The sequence below is a fragment of the Lynx canadensis genome, chromosome C2 (genome assembly GCF_007474595.2).
Source record: "Lynx canadensis isolate LIC74 chromosome C2, mLynCan4.pri.v2, whole genome shotgun sequence".
Classification (NCBI taxonomy): domain Eukaryota; kingdom Metazoa; phylum Chordata; class Mammalia; order Carnivora; family Felidae; genus Lynx; species Lynx canadensis.
Window position 1 is genome coordinate 1813527 of NC_044311.2, and position 20212 is coordinate 1833738.

Consider the following 20212-nt stretch of genomic DNA (forward strand, 5'->3'; position numbering starts at 1 on the left):
CCCTTATGTCTAAAAATATGTACAACTCAGCAATTTCTATTTCTATTCAACTGGGGGTTCTAGCTATGACAGGAAAAAATAAGAAATGAAAGGCATCCTTGGCAAGTGGCATATTGGATAAAGGGTTAGTGTCCCAAAATCTATGAAGAACTTACCAAACTCAACACCCCCCAAAAAATTACCCAGTCAAGAAATGGGCAGAAGATATGAATAAACACTTTTCCAAAGAAGACATCCAGATGGCTAACAGACACATGAAAAATGCTCAGCATCACTCATCGTCAGGGAAATATAAATCAAAATCACAGTGAGGTACCACCTCACACCTGTCACAATGGCTGAAATTAACAACTCAGGAAACAACAGATGTTGGCGAGGATGTGGAGAAAGGGGAACCCTCTAGGCTCTGTTGGTGGGAATGCTAACTGGTGCAGCCACTCTGAAAAACAGTATGGAGGTTCCTCAGGAAATTAAAAATAGAACTACCCTGTGACCCAGCAATTGCATTACCAGGAATTTATCTAAAGGATACAAAAATGCTGATTTGGAGCACCTGGGTGTCTCAGTTGGTTAAGCGTCTGACTTCAGCTCAGGTCATGATCTGGTTCATGGGTTTGAGCCCCACATCAGGCTCTGTGTGACAGCTCAGAGGCTGGAGCCTGCTTCAGATTCGGTCTCCCTGTCTCTCTGCCCCTCCCCCGCTCACACTCTGTCTCAAAAATAAACACTAAAAAAGTACTGATTGAAAGGGGCACCCCCAATGTTTATACCAGCACTATCAATAATAACCAAATCACGGAAACAGCCCAAATGTCCATTGGCTGTTGAATGGATACACACACACACACACACACACACACACACACACACACAAGCATACACATACATAAACACAATGGAGTATTACTCAGCAGTGAAAAAGAATGAAGTCTTGCCATTTGCAACAATGTGGATAAACATTGTTGCAAATGGCAACTAGAGGGTATTACCCTACATGAAATCAGAAAGCCAGATTTATGATTTCACTCATGTGGAATTTGAGAAAGTCAACAGATGAACATAGGGGAAAGGAGGGAAAAATAAGATAAAAACAGAGAAGGAGGCAAACCATAAAAGACTCTTAAATACAGAGACCAAACAGGGTTGCTGGAGGGGAGATGGGGGAGGAGGATGGGCTAAAGATCCCATCTCATGGATGGTGGGCATTAAGGAGGGCATTCTTTGGGATGAGCACTGGGTTCTACTCCTGAAGCCAAGATAACACTGTATGTTAACTAAATTGAATTTAAAGCTAAACAAATAAATAAATGGCATCCAGATTGGAAAGAAAGAAGTAAAACTATTTCCATTTGCAAATGATACGATTATATGTAGAAAAAATCCTAAGGAATCACTAAAAAACTATTAAAACTAATAAACAAGTTCAGCAAGGCGGCAGGATATAAAACGCTATACAGAAGTTATAGTTCTAAACCCTTGAAATGAGTAATCCCGAAATGAAACTCAGAAATCACTTTCATTTACAACTGCATCGAAAAGATTAAAATCTGTAGGAATAAATTTAACAAAAGACGTGCAAAATTTATAGTAGAAACTACAAAACAGTTTTGAGAGAAATTACGGATTTAAATAAACCAAAAAACATTCCATGTTCATGGATGAGAAGACTTTATGTTGTTAGGATGGCAATACCACCCAAAGGGATCTACAGGTGAAATGTAATCCCTATCAAAATCCCAGAAATTTGTAGAAAGTTACAAGCTCTTTCCAAAATTCATGTGGAATTGCAAGAGACCCATAATAACCAAAGCAATCTTGTAAAAGAACAAAGTAGGAGGACTTCACACTTCCTAATTTTAAAACCTTATATAGGCAGGCATACTTAAGAAAACTGCAAATTTAGTTCCAGACCACTGCAATAAAGCCAAGTCACATGATTATTTTCAGTTCCTAGTGTATATAAAGTTATCTTTATGCTGTGGCCTATCAAGTGTGCAAAAACATTATGTCTAAAAAAAAAAAGTACATACCTTAATTTAAAAACACTGCTAAAAAATGCTAATTATCATTTGAGATTTCAGAGCCGTAATCTTTTGGCAAATGGAGGGGCTTGTCTCAGTGTTTACTAGTCAGGGCGGTGGTTGCTGAAGCCATGGTTGTGGCAGTTTCTTGAAATAAGGCAGAAGTTGGGGCGCCTGGGTGGCGCAGTCGTTTAAGCGGCCGACTTCGGCTCAGGTCACGATCTCGCGGTCCGTGAGTTCGAGCCCCGCGTCGGGCTCTGGGGTAATGATGGCCTGGAGCCTGCTTCCGATTCTGTGTCTCCCTCTCTCTCTGCCCCTCCCCCGCTCATGCTCTGTCTCTCTCTGTCCAAAATAAATAAACATTAAAAAAAAAAATTTTTTTTAAAAGGCAGAAGTAGGGGCGCCTGGGTGGCGCAGTCGGTTAAGCGTCCGACTTCAGCCAGGTCACGATCTCGCGGTCCGTGAGTTCGAGCCCCGCGTCAGGCTCTGGGCTGATGGCTCAGAGCCTGGAGCCTGTTTCCGATTCTGTGTCTCCCTCTCTCTCTGCCCCTCCCCCGTTCATGCTCTGTCTCTCTCTGTCCCAAAAATAAATAAAAAACGTTGAAAAAAAAAAAATTTAAAAGGCAGAAGTGGTGGGAAACAGTATGGAGATACCTCAGACAACAATAGAAATACTATATGATTCAATAATTCCACTACTGGTTATTACCCAAGGAAAGTGAAAATGCTAATTTGAAAAGGTCTTTTGCACCCCTGTGTTTATTGCAGCATTATTTATAATAGCCAAGATATGGAAGCAACTCAAGTGTTCTTTGATAGATGAATGGATCTATTCATCTAGCCATAAAAAAAGAAAAAAAAAGGTTGAGATCTATTACTAGCCATAAAAAAAAAAAAAGGTTGAGATCTTACCATTTGCAACAACATGGATGAACCTAAAGGGTCTTATGCTAAGTGAAAGAAGTCAGATTGAGAGAGACAAATACCATGTGATTTCACTTATGTGGAATCTACAAAACAAAGCAAATGAATAAACAAAAAGCAGAATTGGACCTATAAGTATAGAGAACAAACAGTTGTCAGAGGGAAAGGGGCCGGGGGCGGCGGGGCGGGGAATGGGAAAAATGGGTAAAGGAAAATGGAAAATACCAGCTTCCAGTTACGGAGTGAATAAGTCACAGTTATAAGAGGTACCACAGAAGGAATATAATCAGGGATGTCATGGCAGCATTGCTTGGCGACAAACGGTAGCTACACTTGGGTGAGCATAGAATAATAGAGAAGTCAAGTCACTATGTTGTATACCTGAAACAATGTCACGTTGGGTATCGGCTACACTCAAAGTTTTAAAACTGTTGTAAAGTAACTAACTCAAAATAAAATCATTAAGAATTCATGTTTAAAAAATAGGACTGTGAAGTTCCCCACATCGATCCACTCTTCCTTTTCCAACAGATTTCTCTGTAGCATGAGATGCTGTTTAATAGCATTTTACCCACAGAATTTCTTTCAGAATTGGAGTCTGTCCTGTCAAACCCTGCTGCCCCTTTATCAACTAAGTTTATGTAATATTCCAAATCCTTTGCTGTTACTCACCCGGAATAGCTTTCATCTCAAAAAACCACTTTCTCTGTTCATGCGTAGGAGGCATCTCCTCATCTCCCAGTTCTGTCAAGAGATTACGGCACTCTGGGCACGTTTGCAGGCTGCACTTGTCTTTCCAGTTCTCTCACTGTTTCCACCACATCGGCAGTTGCGTCCTCCCCTGAAGTCCTGAATCCCTCAGAGTTAGCCTTGAGGGCTGGAATCAGCTTCTTTGAAATTCCTGTTAGCGTTGATACTTTGACCTCTTCCCATGAGTCACAAATGCTCTTAATGGCATCTGCAATGGTGAATCCTTTCCAGAAGATTTTCAATTTACTTTGCCCAGATCCATCAGAAGAATCACTATGGCAGCGGTAGCCTCACAAAATGTATTTCTGTTTCTTTTTTGTTTTTGGACAGAACTTGAGTGGGAGGGGCAGAGAGAGGCAGAGAGAGAGTCCCAAGCAAGCTTTGTGCTGCCAGTGCAGAGCCCGGGGCAGGGCTTGAACTCAGGAACCGTGAGATCGTGACCTGAGCTGGAATTGAAGTCAGACACTTAACCGACTGAGCCGTCCAGGTGCCCTCAAAATGTATTTCTTAAGTAAGAAGACATCGAAGTCAAAATGACTTCTTGGGGCACCTGGGTGGCTCAGTCATTTAAGTGTCTAATTCTTGATTTCGGCTCAGGTCACGATCTCACGGTTCGTGAGTTCGAGCCCCACGTTGGGCTCTCTGCTGTCACCACAGAACCTGCTTCAAATCCTCTGTCTCCGTCTGCCCCTTCCCTGCTCTCTCTCTCTCTCTCTCTTTCTCTCTCTCTCTCTCAAAAGTAAATATTAAAGAAACATATTTTTTTTAATTAGCTTGTGATCCATGGGCTGTAGCACGGATGTGGTGTTAGCAGGCACGAAACCGACGTTAGTTCTTACTGCACAGCTCCACTGTAGCTCTTGGGGACCGGTGCATTGTCATGATCAGTAATATTTTGAAAGGAATCTTCTTTCCTTCAACAGTTCTCAGCAGTGGCTTAAAATATTCAGAAACCGTGTAAACAGACGAGCTGTCCTTCCGGCGTTGTTGTTTCATTTACAGAGCACAAGGAGAGTAGATTTAACACAATGCTTAAGGGTCTCAGGATTTTCACAATGATGCGAGCCCTGGCCTCGACTTAAAGTCACCAGCTACATTAGCCCTACCAAGAGAGTGACCCTGGCCTCTGAAGCCAGGCACTGATTTCTCCTCTCCAGCCGTCAAAGTCCGAGGTGGCCTCTCCTTCCTGATACGAGGCTGCTCCGTCTACGCTGGAAATCTGCTGTTTAGTCAGCTACCTTCAGGGATCGCCCTAGCTGGGTCCTCTGAGTAACTTTTTGGGACTCCCGTGCTGGCTGTGCTACCTTGCACCTGTCGGTTATGGAGACGGCTCCCTTCCTTCAACTTCACGAGCCAACCTGCGTGGCTTCCTCACCAATCTCGGGCTTCACGGAATTGCAGAGAGTTGGGGCCCTGCTCTGGACGAGGCTTTGGCTTCAGGCAGCGTTGTGGCTGCTCTGATCTCCTCTCCAGGCCACTGAAACTAGGTCTGCATCAGCCATGAAGCTGTTCTGCTTTCTAACCATTCGTGCTCAGTTTCCTTCAAGCACCCTTCCTTTGCGGTCACAAGTTGGCTGTGTGTCACGAGAGGCCTAGCTTTTGGGCCGTCTTGGCTTTTGACTTGCCTTCCTAAGCTTAATCACCGCTAGCTTTGGATTTAACGTCAGACCCACGCAACGCTTTCTTTCACTTGAACACGTAGAAGCCGTTGTGGAGCTGTCAATTGGCCTCATTTCAACACGGCTGTGTGTCAAGGAACAGGGAGGTCTGGGGGGACCCAGCTGCTCAGTGGAGCTGTCAGAACACACACAACATGTATCGATTGCTATCTCGTTTGGACACAATTTGCGGTACCCCAAAAGACTTACAAAGTAACGTAAGAGATCACAGTGAAAGAGTTTGAAATGTTGCAAGGATTATCAGATGTGACACAGAGACGCAAAATGAGTAAATGCTGTTTGAAAAAGTGTGCCGGGGGCATCTGGGTAGCTCAGTCAGTTGAATGGCCAACTCTTGATTTCAGCTAAGGTCATCATCTCATGGTCGTGCGATCGAGCCCCACATCAGGCTTCACACTGAGGATGGGGCCTGCTTAAGATTCTCTCTTAAACATTAAATTTTTTTTTTTTTTTTTTTTTTTTTTTTTTTTAAAAAAAGGCGGGGTGCCCCTGTGTGGCTCAGTCAGTTAAGCGTCCAACTTTGGCTCAGGTCATGATCTCATGGTTTGTGAGTTCGAGGCCCACGTTGGGCTCTGTGCTGACAGCTCAGAGCCTGGAGCCTGCTTCGGATTCTGGGTCTCCCTCTCTCTCTGCTGCTTCCCTGCTTGCTCGCTCTCTGTCAAAAAATAAATAAACATTAAATAAAATTAAAAAAAGATTCTCTGTCACCTCTGCCCCTCTCCTCTGTTCATGCTCTCTCTTTCTCCCCCCCACCCCGCTCTCTAAAATCAAAAAAAGAAAACATGTGCCGACAGACTTGTTCAACACAGAGGTTTGCCACAGAACTCCAAAATATATAAAGAGCTTATCAAACCCAACACCCGAAAAACATACAATCCAATTTAAAATGGGTAGAAGACCCGAACAGACATTTCTCCAGAGAAGACATACAGATGGTCAACAGTCATATGAAAAGATGCTCAAAATCATCATCCCGGAAATGCAAATCAAAACTGCGATGAGTTACCACTTCACATCTGCCAGAATGGCTAAAATCAGAAACACAGGAAACAAGTGTTGGTGAGGATGTAGAGAAAAGGAACCTTCTTGTGTGGTTTGGTGGGAATGCAGATTGGTGCAGCCACTGTGGAAAACAGTATAGACGTTCCTCAAATTAAAAATGGGCCTACCGGGGGGCGCCTGGGTGGCGCAGTCGGTTAAGCGTCCGACTTCAGCCAGGTCACGATCTCGCGGTCCGGGAGTTCGAGCCCCGCGTCAGGCTCTGGGCTGATGGCTCAGAGCCTGGAGCCTGTTTCCGATTCTGTGTCTCCCTCTCTCTCTGCCCCTCCCCCGTTCATGCTCTGTCTCTCTCTGTCCCAAAAATAAATAAACGTTGAAAAAAAAAAAAAAAAATGGGCCTACCGTACGATCCAGTAGTCATACTACTGGATATTTACCCAAGAAATACATGAACGCTGATTCGAAGGGATACATATCCCCCTATGTTTATAGCAGTATTGTTTATAATAGCCAAATTATGGTAGCCGCCTAAGTATCCGTCTATAGAAGAGTAGATAAAGAAGATGTGGTATACATACATAGTGGAATATTAGCTATAAAAAAGAATGAAATCTCGCCGTTTGCAATGACATGGATGGAGCTCGAGAGTATAATCCTTTGCAAAATAAGCCAGAGAAAGACAAATACTATATGATTTCACTCGTGGAATTTAAGAAACAAAACAAGTGGGGCACCTGGATGGCTTAGTGGGTTAAGCATCCAACTCTTGGTTTCAGCTCAGGTCATGATCTCGTAGTTTGTGAGTTTGAACCCTACATCACACTGTCAGTGTGGAGCCTGCTTGGTATTCTCTCTGTCTCCCTCTTTCTCTGCCCCTCCCCTGCATGCGTGCACATGGTCTCTCTCTCCCTCTCTCTCTCCCCCGCTCCTTCCCTCCCTCTCTCTCTCTCTCTCTCTCTCTCTCTCTCAAAATAAATAAACTTAAAAAAAAAGCAGCAGCAGCAAAGGGAAAAAAAAGAAGAGAGACACCCAGAAACAAATTTAACTGTAGAGAACAAACTGAAGGTTACCAGAGGGGAGATTGGTGGGGGAGATTCAATAGGTAACGGAGCACCCTTCTGATGAAGACGGGGTGATGTGTGGAATTGTTGAATTACTGTATTGTACACGTGAAACTGATAACACTGTTATGCTGACTAACGGTAAAAACTTTAAAACAAGGAGGGGAGTCACCTGGCTGGCTCAGTCAGTGGAGTGTAGGACTCTTGATCTCAGGGTTGTGAGTTTAAGTCCCACGTTGGGTGTGGAGATTACTTAAAAATCAAATCTTTAAAAAAATAAAAAGAAATGGGTTACAGTACTCTAATAAAGACCTGGTTTATGCTGTGAAAGAAGTAAGTTAATTAATTAAAATCTCGGGCCACTATGGTGTCTCAGTTAAGCTTCGACTCTTGATCTCGGCTCAGGTCAGTTCATGAGATCGGCCCCATGTCAGGCTCTGCACTGATGGCATGGAACCTGCTTGGGATTCTCTTTTTCCCTCTCTCTCTCTGCCTTTCCCCCACCCCTCAAAATAAACATTTTAAAAAGTATCTAGTAAAAAAAAAAATGTGATACTACAATATGAACTAATGAAAACGGGCTTTATCAAAATATACTCACAAACTATTGCATTTTAAATCATGCAACTTAAACCCATATTAATGCAGAAATAGAGAAATAGTTGCTAGAACATAGAGGATCAAAGACACTTAGGTTTATTTAGGAGGTTAACTCACAGTAAGGGTGTCACTTGGAGTCACGAGGAAAGGATACGCTGACCGGGAAGTGGTTTTGGAACATCTGGGTTCTCTGTCTCTGGGAGGAAAGAAAGCTGAGTCCCATACAGCAGAATAAACCCTAGATGGAATAAAGTGTACCTTAACAATCAATTCATTGGCTCAAATGAGGTAGTTTTAATATTTTCCAAAAGAGACCATAAAGTTTTGCTTCAAAATACACGCAGTTTCATTTAAGCACTGTGTTAGAGTGCATACCCACACAATGGTGTTTTGTCGTTTTCAGAAAAATGGGCTTATGTCACAGCTGTGGTTTTATTAATCTTTCCTTCCGCAGCGTCTAATAGCCCTCTGCCGATCTCTTCGTGTATTCAACTCCGTCACCTTCCAAGGCTGTGTTGTGCGGTCTGCCGTTGCACCAGTGGAACAGAATGTAACCATTCCACTAGTGTTGCATATTCAGATGTCGTAAACTTAGGACACTTTAAGTTTTCTAAGACTGGGATCTGAACACGCCCAGAATCAGATGCACACATTTCCCTCTGAGTCCTGATTGTGAACTATGTGGGTTTCTTTCTCCTCTCATTAAGTTTCTTTGAAATCTGAATTTCAAAGTTTGGTTTTCAGTAACTCAGTTATTTTTTTTTTTATTTTTTTTCTAATGTTTTCATTTATATTTTGGGACAGAGAGAGACAGAGCATGAGCAGGGGAGGGGCAGAGAGAGAGGGAGACACAGAATGGGAAGCAGGCTCCAGGCTCTGAGCTGTCGGCACAGAGCCTGACGCGGGGCTCGAACCCATGAACCGTGAGATCATGACCGGAGCCGAAGTCGGACGCCCCACTGACTGAGCCACCCAGGCGCCCTTCAGTTGGTTACTTTAAAAGAAGAAAGTACGGGGCGCCTGGGTGGCGCAGTCGGTTAAACGTCCGACTTCAGCCAAGTCACGATCTCGAGGTCCGTGAGTTCGAGCCCCGCGTCGGGCTCTGGGCTCATGGCTCAGAGCCTGGAGCCTGTTTCCGATTCTGTGTCTCCCTCTCTCTCTGCCCCTCCCCCGTTCATGCTCTGTCTCTCTCTGTCCCAAAAATAAATAAACGTTGAAAAAAAAAAATTTAAAAGAAGAAAGTAAATTTATAAGTTTTCTTAACTGATCTGAGTAAGCTTTGTTTTGTTCCTATTTCCACCCAAACGTTAGACTAGTTTTTCACTTATATAATGAAAAGTAAGAAGTTGCTCTGGATGAGCTTTGTATAGCTTAGGGATGTGCAGGTTTCCCCTGCTGTCCGAAAGTAGACTGTTGCGTGAAACCTTTCATACACCAAAATGTGTAAAGCAAAGAAGCAGTCCCATTAATTTCCATGGAAAAACTTTTGAGAGTTCCCTCTTCGTCTTTTCTGACACCTTAGGCTGCAGCTTGCTAACAGACACACAGCACAAATCAAGATAAAGCACACACAACACAACACAGTTCAACAAAGCAATGCTGGCTTAATGCTGAGATGCTGAGTGTAGTTCCTGGGGAAGGAGCTTGGTGACACCCTTCTCACTGCTTGGAGTACAGGCTCAGTGCAAAACAAATGTTGAATGTATTTTGGCTTTTTTGCCTTTATTTATAAAAGTGAGGATCTTTGGGGCGCCTGGGTGGCGCAGTCGGTTAAGCGTCCGACTTCAGCCAGGTCACGATCTCGCGGTCCGGGAGTTCGAGCCCCGCGTCGGGCTCTGGGCTGATGGCTCGGAGCCTGGAGCCTGTTTCCGATTCTGTGTCTGCCTCTCTCTCTGCCCCTCCCCCGTTCATGCTCTGTCTCTCTCTGTCCCAAAAATAAATAAACGTTGAAAAAAAAAAATTAAAAAAAAAAAAAAAAAGTGAGGATCTTTGTTTTCCTTTTGGTTAGGGAAAGCAGGTACTGTGGTAGGTCTTTCATAAAAGTCAAGTGGTACAACGGGAATTTTTGAAGGGTATGGGATACCCATACTTAGGTATTTCCATCCGTCTTTTTGTAGTTATTTATTAGGAAAACTGAAGTGGTATATCTTGGTAGAATAACCCTGGAAAGGAAACGGTCCTGGGGCACCTGGGTGGCTCAGTCGGTTAAGCGTTCGACTCTTGGTTTCAACTCGGGTCATGATCTCGTAGTTTGTGAGATCAAGCCCCATATCAGGTCTGTGCTGACGATGCAGAGCCTGCTTGACCTTCTCTCTGTGCCTGCCCCTGCCTCTCCCTCCCTCCGTCTCTATCTCAAAATACTTTTTTTTTTTTAACTTAAAAAAATAACCCCGGAGACCGGTTAACTGCTGCCATTGAGTGCCAGATTATATTTTTGACAATTTTTGTCTTCCCTTCTTACCCTCAAAAAAAAAATAAATAAATGATGTGGCACCTGGGTGGCTCAGTCGGTTAAGTATCCAACTCTTGGTAATGGCTCGGGTCGTCATCTCTCAGTCGTGGGATCGAGCCCCATGTCAGGCTCTGTGCTGACAGCGTAGAGCCTGCTTGGGCTTCTTCTGTCTCTCCTTTTCTCTCCGCGCCTCCCCCGCTCGTGCGTGCTCGCTTTCTGTCTCTCGCAAATAAATATGTTTTTATTCTCCCAGCAACAAAATCTGAAAGTATGTAAAGGCAACTTATGTTTCTGTGGGAAAGATGGCCTTGTGCTATTGAACAGAAATGTTGACTGAAGAAAATTGTCTCCTCTGAGTTACCAAAATACACTCATCTACTTCTTAAATGTCTTCGTTTTACAGGCAGCACAGTCGGTGCTGATTTCCCTATTTGAACTCAATACTCCAGAGTTTACAATGTTATTAGGAGCTTTACCAAAAACTTTTCAGGATGGTGCTACCAAGCTTCTTCATAATCACCTTCGAAACACTGGCAATGGAACCCAGGTACCTTTCAGTTCTTCTCTCGGCTATCCTGTGATTTGATGGATGGTTGGTGTCACAGTAGTTGCTTAGTTGCTTGCTTTTACACGAAGTAAACTTTTGATCCTAGTATATAATTTTTGCATCTGTACTGGGCAGCATTCCCTAAGCAGAATTAAATCTTGTCCTGGGAAGAGTGCCGTCCTTAGGCTTAGCATGTTTCTATCCAGTGGGTCGGTGGTGAACATGGCCAGGACACGAACAGGAAAGTAAAACGCGAGCAGAACTCCGATGAGGGCGGCGGCTCTGCAGGCCGTTGGAATTAGGACGTGCTCTTTAGACAAGTGGGTCCTTGTTGGAGGGCTAGAAGGGGTGACTTGATTGACAAATAACATCTGAAGAAGCTGGGGCTTTGAAAGGCGTGTTCCAAAACCTGTTCACAGGTTTGTGGGTCCGAACTTGCTTGAAGGTACAAACTTTGGTTTTGGGAAAGTGAGGTCTGAATAAATGAAACATTACAGTGTTTTATAGACCTTAAATGGCAAGCATCGTTTACATAATATGCCTAAAGAACTGAACTTAGGTTTTTTAAAAGGAGAAATCAGATGCATTTATAGCAGGCTTAAGGTAAAGTCTGAGGGTTAAAAATAATCAGAATGATGTCTTGGGACTAAAGCTAGTTATCTTTTTAAAAGGCAAAGAATCGTTTAGTTATATCTTAACAGGCAGGCAAATTAATAATATGAGTGAATTTTACTTCTTTTTACTTCTGTTTATTTTGAGAGAGCATGAGCAGAGAAGGGCATAGAGAGAAGGAGAGAATCCCAAGCAGGCTCTGAGCCTCAATCTCACAAGCCATGAGATCATGACCTGAGCCAAAATCAAGAGTCAGACACGTAACCGACTGAGCCACCCAGGCACCCCAGAATGGGGAGCTAATTTAAAATTGTTAGTTTGGGGGGCACCTGGGTGGCTCAGTAGGTTAAGCGTCTCTCTCTCTCTCTCTTTTTTTTTTTTAACGTTTATTTATTTTTAAGAGACAGAGAGTGCGAGCAGGGGAGGAGCAGAGAGAGAGACACGGAATCCGAAGCAGGCTCCAGGCTCCGAGCTGTCAGCACAGAGCCCGATGCGGGGCTCGAACTCACAGACCGTGAGATCATGACCTGAGGCGAACAAAGTCTGACGCTTAACCGACTGAGCCACCCAGGTGCCCCAGGCATCTGACTCTTGATTTCGGCTCAGGTCGTGGTCTTATGGTTCATGGGATTAAACCCCACATTGGCTCTGTGCTGACAGTACAGAACCTGCTTGGGATTCTCTCTCTCTCTCGCTCTCCCTCTCTCTCTCTCTCTCTCTCTTTCTCTGTCCCTCCCCTGCTCACATGCACGCTCACTCTCTCTCTCAAAATAAATAAACTCTTGTTTAAAAACAAAATTGTTTTTAAAAAACAAATTGTTAGTTTGGGGTCCAATGAATCTTTGAGGAGGAAGATGTTGATGATATTTGAGGGTAGGAAGTGGGTAAGGAAAACAAGAGAAGACTAAAGAGTTAGATTTCCAAGTAGGGGGAAAGTTTTTCCCTACAGAAAGCAGAGATAAGGACATGAACATTTAAAATACTGACCTGCAAATACAGCTCTTTCGTACTGTTCAACTTCTTGATTGCATGGCTTCCTTAAGAGCCTTTTAGTTGAGCTTACCTGTCATGTGTTAATATTTGCTTGACTCCCCCCATCAGGGTCCCATGGGGAGTCCTTTGACAAGGCCAACAGCACGTTCACCAGCCAACTGGTCCAGTCCTCTTACTTCTCCTACCAACACATCACAGAATACTTTATCTCCAAGGTAACAAAAGAGTTCTTTTCCATCATGGCTTGTGTTTGCAGATTCCCACTCTTAGACAACGGACATTGATATAATTCCAGTTGATTTCCACTTGGCTTCAAAGGTCTTGACACGTAGAAATGTAGCAGATTCAAAAACTTTTTAAGTTTATTCCCAAACTAAGCCTTAAGTGAAAATAGCGCATAGGATATCAAATTGTTTGGTAAGTGCAAAGGACACTTACTTTTGTAAATTACTGCTTGATGCATTAAATGGCATAGTTATATTTCTCAGATGTGCTTATAGACCAAAGCATAAAAATAGTGAAGAATGGGGAAAGGCTAAATATGAAATAGCATTATGACTGTGTCTTCGGAAAAAAAATGTGACTATGAGATTGGGCCTTAATACAAAATATAAGCCGTGTAAACTTTTCACACACTTGTGAAGTTCAAGCATAGGCTGTATTTCAGATGAAGTTCTTGACTCATTAATGGACTAACATTTTTTCCCTTTTCCTAGCTTTTAAAAACATTTGCATAGCAGTCCATTTTTATTAGTGTAGTTATTAATTTTATTATTAGCCATGTATCATAGCATGCTTCATCATATTCATTACGTTTATAGAATACTTCAGCATCTGAGGAAGAAAAATACATTGCAGACTTAACATCTAGCCTAGTTATTCCTTGTCACACATATGTGACGATCTGATGGCTGAATTCCAGCTTCAGTTGAGTTTTAGAATCTGATTATAGAATTGTACTATAAACATATGTTCAGTAGTGAAACTTCTCTGCCTTCCGTAAATTTGTGTATAATACCTTTATCTTGTCTTCAAGTTGTGCCATTATTGTGAACAAATCACAGGAGTTAGCAAACTTTCTGTAAAGGGCCGCATGGTACGTATTTTAGGCCTTGTTACCTGTACCCAGTTCTGCTGGTGCAGCGTAAAGGCGGCCGTAGAGGAGGCCGGAGTAAAATAAGTGTTGCGGGTACCGATACCCGATACAATTTTATTTGCGGACCTTGAAAGAAGAATTTTATGTAACGTGAAATTTTATTTCACGTGTCATGAATTGTTACTTTGACTTTTCTCCCAAGTGTTTAAAGAAGTAAACATTTTTAGATTTCACGGGTCATGGTTTGCTGACCTCTGGTTAATCAGAACATTTTTGAAGGGGAAAGACAAACCAGTTGTTAAGGGCTATGCATTCACAGTCCTCGTAAGCTGCCCTTAGTGGATGGACCAGGGGACATGTGCCTTCACCGTTGACAGTGGTCAGGTTTTGATTTGGTTTTGCTAATTGTGCTTCGGGGAGTGTACATTCTCATCCTGTTGTTAGAAATACCCTACCTAATCTCAAATGTGTTATGTGTTTTAAAACGACACCCAAATAACAATTAGTCGTCTTTTTCATAGTGCATTTGATTATGACACAGAAAATATGAACTCTGAAGATATTTATAGCTCTCTTAGAGGTGTCACTGAAGCAATTCAGAATTTCAGCTTCCGTAGTCAAGAAGATATGAATGAGCCGTTGAAAAGAGATTCTAAAAAAGATGATGGTGATTCTGTGAGTATTTGAACATTCTTACGGTGCAGACTTGTTCATTAAGAGATTTTTCCTGGGTTGTGTTTTTTTTTTTTTTTTAACTTTCTGTCGTCTTCAGATGTCACTTTTTAGGGGTCACTCTGTAAGCGTTCAGTGAGTATCTGCCACACGTCGGGCACCGTGCTGGGTCTTAGATTTTACAAGGCAAAGTCGCTGCCCTCAAGTTCCTTCTGAATTTTCTGATAGAGATGAGCACTATTGAGTTTTAGTTAGAACATAAAATGAATCTGGTTTTTTTAACGTTTGTTTATTTTGAGAGAGAGAGAACATGAACACACACAAGCGGACGCGGACTAGCGCAGAGAGAAAGAGAATCCCCAGCAGGCTCTTCAGTGTCCACGCAGAGCCCCGTGTGTGGAGAGATCTCACCAGTCGTGAGATCCTGGTCTGAGCCGAAATCAGGACTTGGACGCTTAACCAGCTCAGCCACCCAGGCTCCCCAAAGTGAATCTGTCTGAGATTAATCGGTCAGGGAAGGCCTCTCTCAGTAGGTGATTTTTCCACCGAGACCTAAATGGGGCCGTACAAGATCTGGGAGAGGAGAATCCCATAGAAGAAGTGGCAAGTCTAAAGACATGTAGATGAGAGCAAGTTGTGCCTAGTCGGGAACCAGGATGAGAGGCAGCGTTGTTGGATCGTTGTGAGAGGGTTGGGGGTGGAACGTGGGCCGGATCACATGGGTCTCGTAAGACCTAATGTGTTTCGATTTTTCTTTCCCCCTTAGTGCAGTGGTGGAGATTTGTGTCATCGGTTTGTGTGGCTCCAGTGAAGAATGTTATGACCCGTTTTTCTGACATTGGTGAATACTGCTCAGTTTGTTCATACAAAGAGTAGTTGTTTGGGGCGAGGGAAGGAAAAAAAAAGAGTAGCTGTCTTTTACCCTGCTGCCGCTGCGTAGACTTCTCTCAGAACAAGCCATCCCGTCATTTCCTATGGAATCTGTGGTTTCTCAGCGTTTGCAGAACTGGGGAGCACGGCAGTTCTTCAGCACATCTCGAAAGGGCTCCCTCCTCTGCCTTCCCGCTGTTGTTTTTCTCCCCGTGCTATCGGGCCAGAGCCGGCTCACCACTCATATTTGAGGTTCCCCACCCCAAAAGCAATAACGGTTTGGTAAGAATCACTGCTGAGACGTTTTTTCCTCAGAGATCGCAGGGTGCGGGGTGGGGAGCTCACACAGGATTCTGGCCGAAGTAACTTCAAATCCCGCTTCCTGGCAGATACCCAGTAGTCACATGATATTATCACGTCTAAAGCTCAGTGTTTGTGTTAGGAAGATGAGGCGACGACATTGTACTCTGGAAGGTGTTGTCAGTGTCAGAAGCGATACGAGTCTGTCCAGCCCAACTTCCCTCTGGAGCTCACGTGCCTCCAGCCCGCTTCCTGCCGCACCTGCAGTCTCGTCCACGAAGCTGCTCCTCTGTGTCGCGGTTGGTAGCACTAGTCACTCAGCCAAAAGCCTGGGACCGGAGAGTTGTCCTCACGCCCCTCTTTCTCTCATCCTGCACGCTCGCTCTGTCGTCCCGTTTTCAAAATAGATCCAAACTCCGTCCACTTCCGTCACTGCCATTCTGGCTCCAGCCGGCCTTACCATCAGTCCTCTCTCCCCTGGGCTGCTAAAATCGGCACCTAACCGGCCTCCTTGATTTTGCCGGTGACCCTTGTCATGTCTTGGCACACCTCCGCTTGTAACCCTGTGGGACGTCCCAGAATAAAAGCCAGCGTCTACACAACAGGCTTTTTTCCCCTGTCACTTCTCTGGCCTCGTCTCCTCCCGCTTTCCTCTGCTCCAGCCACACTGGCTTCCTTGCTGTTCCTTGAACTTCCCGGGCATGCTCTTGCCTCCGGGCCTTTGTCTGGGCTGTTCCCTCTGTCTTAAACCCGCTTCCTGGCTGATTTCCTTCAAGTCTCGGTTCGCACGGCTTACTCCGACCACCCTAGCTGGTCTGCACTTGCCTCCCTCCCACCGCACCACTCACGGTCCCTTTAACACGGCACCACCTCCCGCACGCGAATCCTCTTCCACCATTCTGTCTACTCATTCATTACGTTTTGTACTGTCTGTCCCCCAACTAGAATGTAGACTCCGTGGAGGTGGACGGCATTCTCTTTTGTTCGTTAATATATCCCCACTGCCAAGAATGAAGCCTGGCACACAGTAGGTGCACGGTGAATGTTTGAAGAATATTAGTAAAGCACCTGAGTAATGGCTTAGCACATAGTTGCTGAGTAGACGGTGGTGATGGTGATCTGACGGTAGTAATGAGTTTCATGCTAGTATTAGAATCAGTGTTAGTATTGATGTTTTATGATAAAAGTATGTTCATGCGCTCCAACTCCATCAGGCATCCTTTCAAAAGTTACAAGCCTTGAGGCCTTTGCTAAAAGTGTTTTATTATTTTTTAATGTTTTACTATTCATTTTTGAGAGGCAGAACAAGCAGGGGAGGGGCAGAGAGAGAGAGGGAGACACAGAATCCGAAGCAGGCTCCGGGCTCCGAGCGGTCAGCACAGAGCCCTACACGGGGCTCGAAGCCATGAACCGTGAGATCATGACCTGAGCAGAAGTGGGACACTTAACTGACTGAGCCACCCAGACAACCCCCTCCCTTTTTTTTCCTTTTTTGAGAGAGAGACACAGAGAGAGGGTGCACGTGCGAGAGGGAGAGAGCAGGGAAGGGGGAGGGAGAGAGAGAGAATCCCAAGCAGACTGCATGCCCAGCGTGGAGCCTGACGGAGGGCTGAGTCTCAGGAACTGTGAGATCATGACCTGAGCCGAAATGAAGAGTCGGCCACCTAACGAACTGAGCCACCCCGGCAACCCCAAAATTTGATTCTTTTATACTTTGTTGACATCCTGTCCTTGTGTGATTTACTACCTTAACAACGGAATCTGGCAGCTTTTAGTTCCGTGTTGGTAGTGAAAGTCCTTTTATGTCTTTAACTGGCATAGAGAGCTGTAATTGCCTGCGTGTTGTTTGGTCAAGCCCTTAGCAAGGGAACTGCAGGAGTCATTGGAAACAATATTCTTTTATGGTTCTTATTTGCTCTCACAGCTGCGGGTTTTGGTTTTTTTGTTTCTGTTTCACATCTTTACAATAAGCTTTGACATTTTGAATGTAAGTTTTAACTCCTCATGTTGGTTCCTTTGAAGCAACAGAGAAACATCTTTTTTAGAATTTGAAAGAGATATTTGAAAGTGAGTTAATCTTCTGCGCCTTCCCCTTCCCATTAATAGATGTGTGGCGGTCCCGGGATGCCTGACCCAAGGGCAGGAGGCGATGCTACCGACTCAAGCCAAACCTCCCTTGATAATAAAGCTTCGTTGCTCCAGTCGATGCCTGCTCATTCCTCCCCACGCTCGCGAGACTATAATCCATATAACTATTCAGATAGCATCAGTCCCTTCAATAAGTCTGCCCTCAAGGAAGCCATGTTTGACGACGACGCCGACCAGTTTCCTGACGGTAGGTCGTGGGTCATGTTTGGTCACCTGTGCTTTCGGGGGCTGGTAATCAGTGGAGCAGGAGAAATACCGTAACTCCCTAAGAAGTAAGGAGCTTTGGAATGGAGAGGTGTTCCCCCATCTTCCAGGAGCTCCTTTCTGGTGGTTTGGTAGTTTTCTGCCCCAGAGTGAGAAACAGGGTAACCCTGACATCATCCTCAAAAACCAGGAAAACCATACTGACCGCCCAGAAACAAGTGAAGTCCGCCTGCGGCTTAAATTTATCTCTAGACGCCATTCAGCCGTTAATTTTTAGACCAGCGTGACAAAACCTTTGAAGAACTACTCATTCTTTGTAAGGGCCCTTTAATAAAGTGTGAAATCATAAACTCTCATAAGATGCGTTCACGACCAAGTGTGGACAAAGTCACCATTAGAATTTGAAGTCAGCTTAGGACCAACTCCAACACTGTCAGCGGCTTGGACCGAGGGCATAGGACTGAGTTCCAACATTGACTCCGCTGCCCGGCCTGGTGCTTGGTTGACTGTTCCTCAGCGTCCCTTCTGAAGGACGATGGATATGTACTACCTATCTGCCCTTCCAGCCACACTTTGCAGTTAGGTTCGAGTAAGATGTACAGAGACAAAGTACAAAACACTGCATATGGCTTAGGTATTTTTAGTAAGAAGGAACTACATTTTTCCCTGCAAATTTATATAAGTCATTAATTTTTTACTGAAGATTCAAGTAATGTAAAATAATAGATAACTGTATGTGGCTGAATTTGAAAATCCCCCCCTTAACATTCGTATGATACTACGCTCGGGTAGTTTCTGGTTTTCCTTTGTTCCCCCAGTGTTGCTGTCAGTGAACATGTTTCTGCATAAGCTTTTATGCACCTACGTAAGTAATTTACTCTGAGAGATTTCTAGAGATAGAATTGCTTGATAAAGGGATATCTAAGTTGAAGTTTTGAGAGTTACTACCCACTTACTGACTCAGAATACTTGGCCAGTTGAGGTGTATGTAGTGCTGATTGCTTCACCAGCACAGAATACTCAAACCTTTTAAAATTTTGTCACCATGATGGATATAAAATAGGTCATCCCAACGATAGCATTTCCTTAATCACTAGAAAGATTGAGAAGTTAGAGATCAGCAATCTTTTTTTAATTTTTATAATTTGGTAAGTGGAAAAATATCTTCATTTTTATTTCTTTGATTACCAACCAGGTTGACGAATCATGTTTTTACCATTATGTCACGTTAAGAGTCTTAACGTATCGGGGTGCCTGGGCAGCTCAGTTGGTTAAGCACCCGACTTTGGCTCAGGTCATGATCTTGTGGTTCGTGGGTTTGAGCCCCACATCGGGCTCTGAGCTGCCAGCTCGGAGCCCGGAGCCCGCTCCAGATTCTGTCTCCCTCTCTCTCTCTGCCCCTCCCCTGCTTGCACTCTGTCTCTCTCTGTCTTAAAAAGAAACAAACATTAAAACAAAAAATTTTTTTAATATAAAAAATTTTGGGCACCTGAGTGGCTCGGTCTGTTAAGCGTCAGACTTCGGCTCAGGTCACGATCTCGTGGTCCATGAGTTCAGGCCCCGCGTCAGGCTCTGTGCTGACAGCTCAGAGCCTGGAGCCTGCTTCGAATTCTGTGTCTCCCTCTCTCTCAGCCCCTTCCCTGCTCTCGCTCTGTCTCTGTCTCTCTCTCTCTCTCTCTCTCTCTCTCTCTCTCTGTCTCTCAAAAATAAATAAACATTTAAAAAAAATTTTTTAAGTATTAATATATCTCAATTATCACAAAGACAAAATTATGGCAACTTGCCAAACTAACTCTGAATTACAGAAGAATCTATAAACTGCCGAAATGATTGATTTTGGTGTATTTTGATCTGTCACAATTAGCTGGCTCTGTTGCTGAGGTTTAGTTGTGGCGGCAACAGAACCGGAGGGAATGCATTGGACGTAGCGTGTGCCTGTCCCTTAATCCCTGCGTGGTTCCAGCAGCCCAGTAAACTGAGACCTGTAGCTTAGCAGCTTTGTTCTTAAGTTACTTAGGTACAGCCGTCACAAGCTGGCAGACCAGACTGGGTCCGCTGACATTTCTTACCTCAGCTGCAATTTATGTATTTTTTTTTTAATTTTAAAGCAATCAAAAATTTTAAAAATGAAGGTACAGCACAAAGAACTTTCTCTTGACCTCTTGAGAGTAAGCTTCAGACCGATGATCCGTCACCTCAAGTACTTGAGGATGTGCTCTCCTTAAACACAGACCCTCTCCCACATAACCCCAAGATACGCCTCAGAACCAGGTGATTATCATTC

The 20212-nt window shown here is 44.1% G+C and overlaps 1 protein-coding gene across 28 annotated transcripts in view; it reads left to right on the forward strand.

The window, feature by feature from the left end:
• Positions 1–20212, forward strand: part of CLASP2 (cytoplasmic linker associated protein 2) — a 182384-nt gene that overhangs the window by 147353 nt on the left and 14819 nt on the right. For all 28 annotated transcript variants that reach the window (XM_030328673.1, XM_030328674.1, XM_030328675.1 and 25 more), the window contains 4 exons: positions 10890–11033; positions 12747–12853; positions 14256–14409; positions 17683–17911. In XM_030328673.1, the coding sequence (XP_030184533.1) occupies positions 10890–11033; positions 12747–12853; positions 14256–14409; positions 17683–17911 (634 nt within the window). The remainder of the gene's footprint in view (positions 1–10889; positions 11034–12746; positions 12854–14255; positions 14410–17682; positions 17912–20212) is intronic.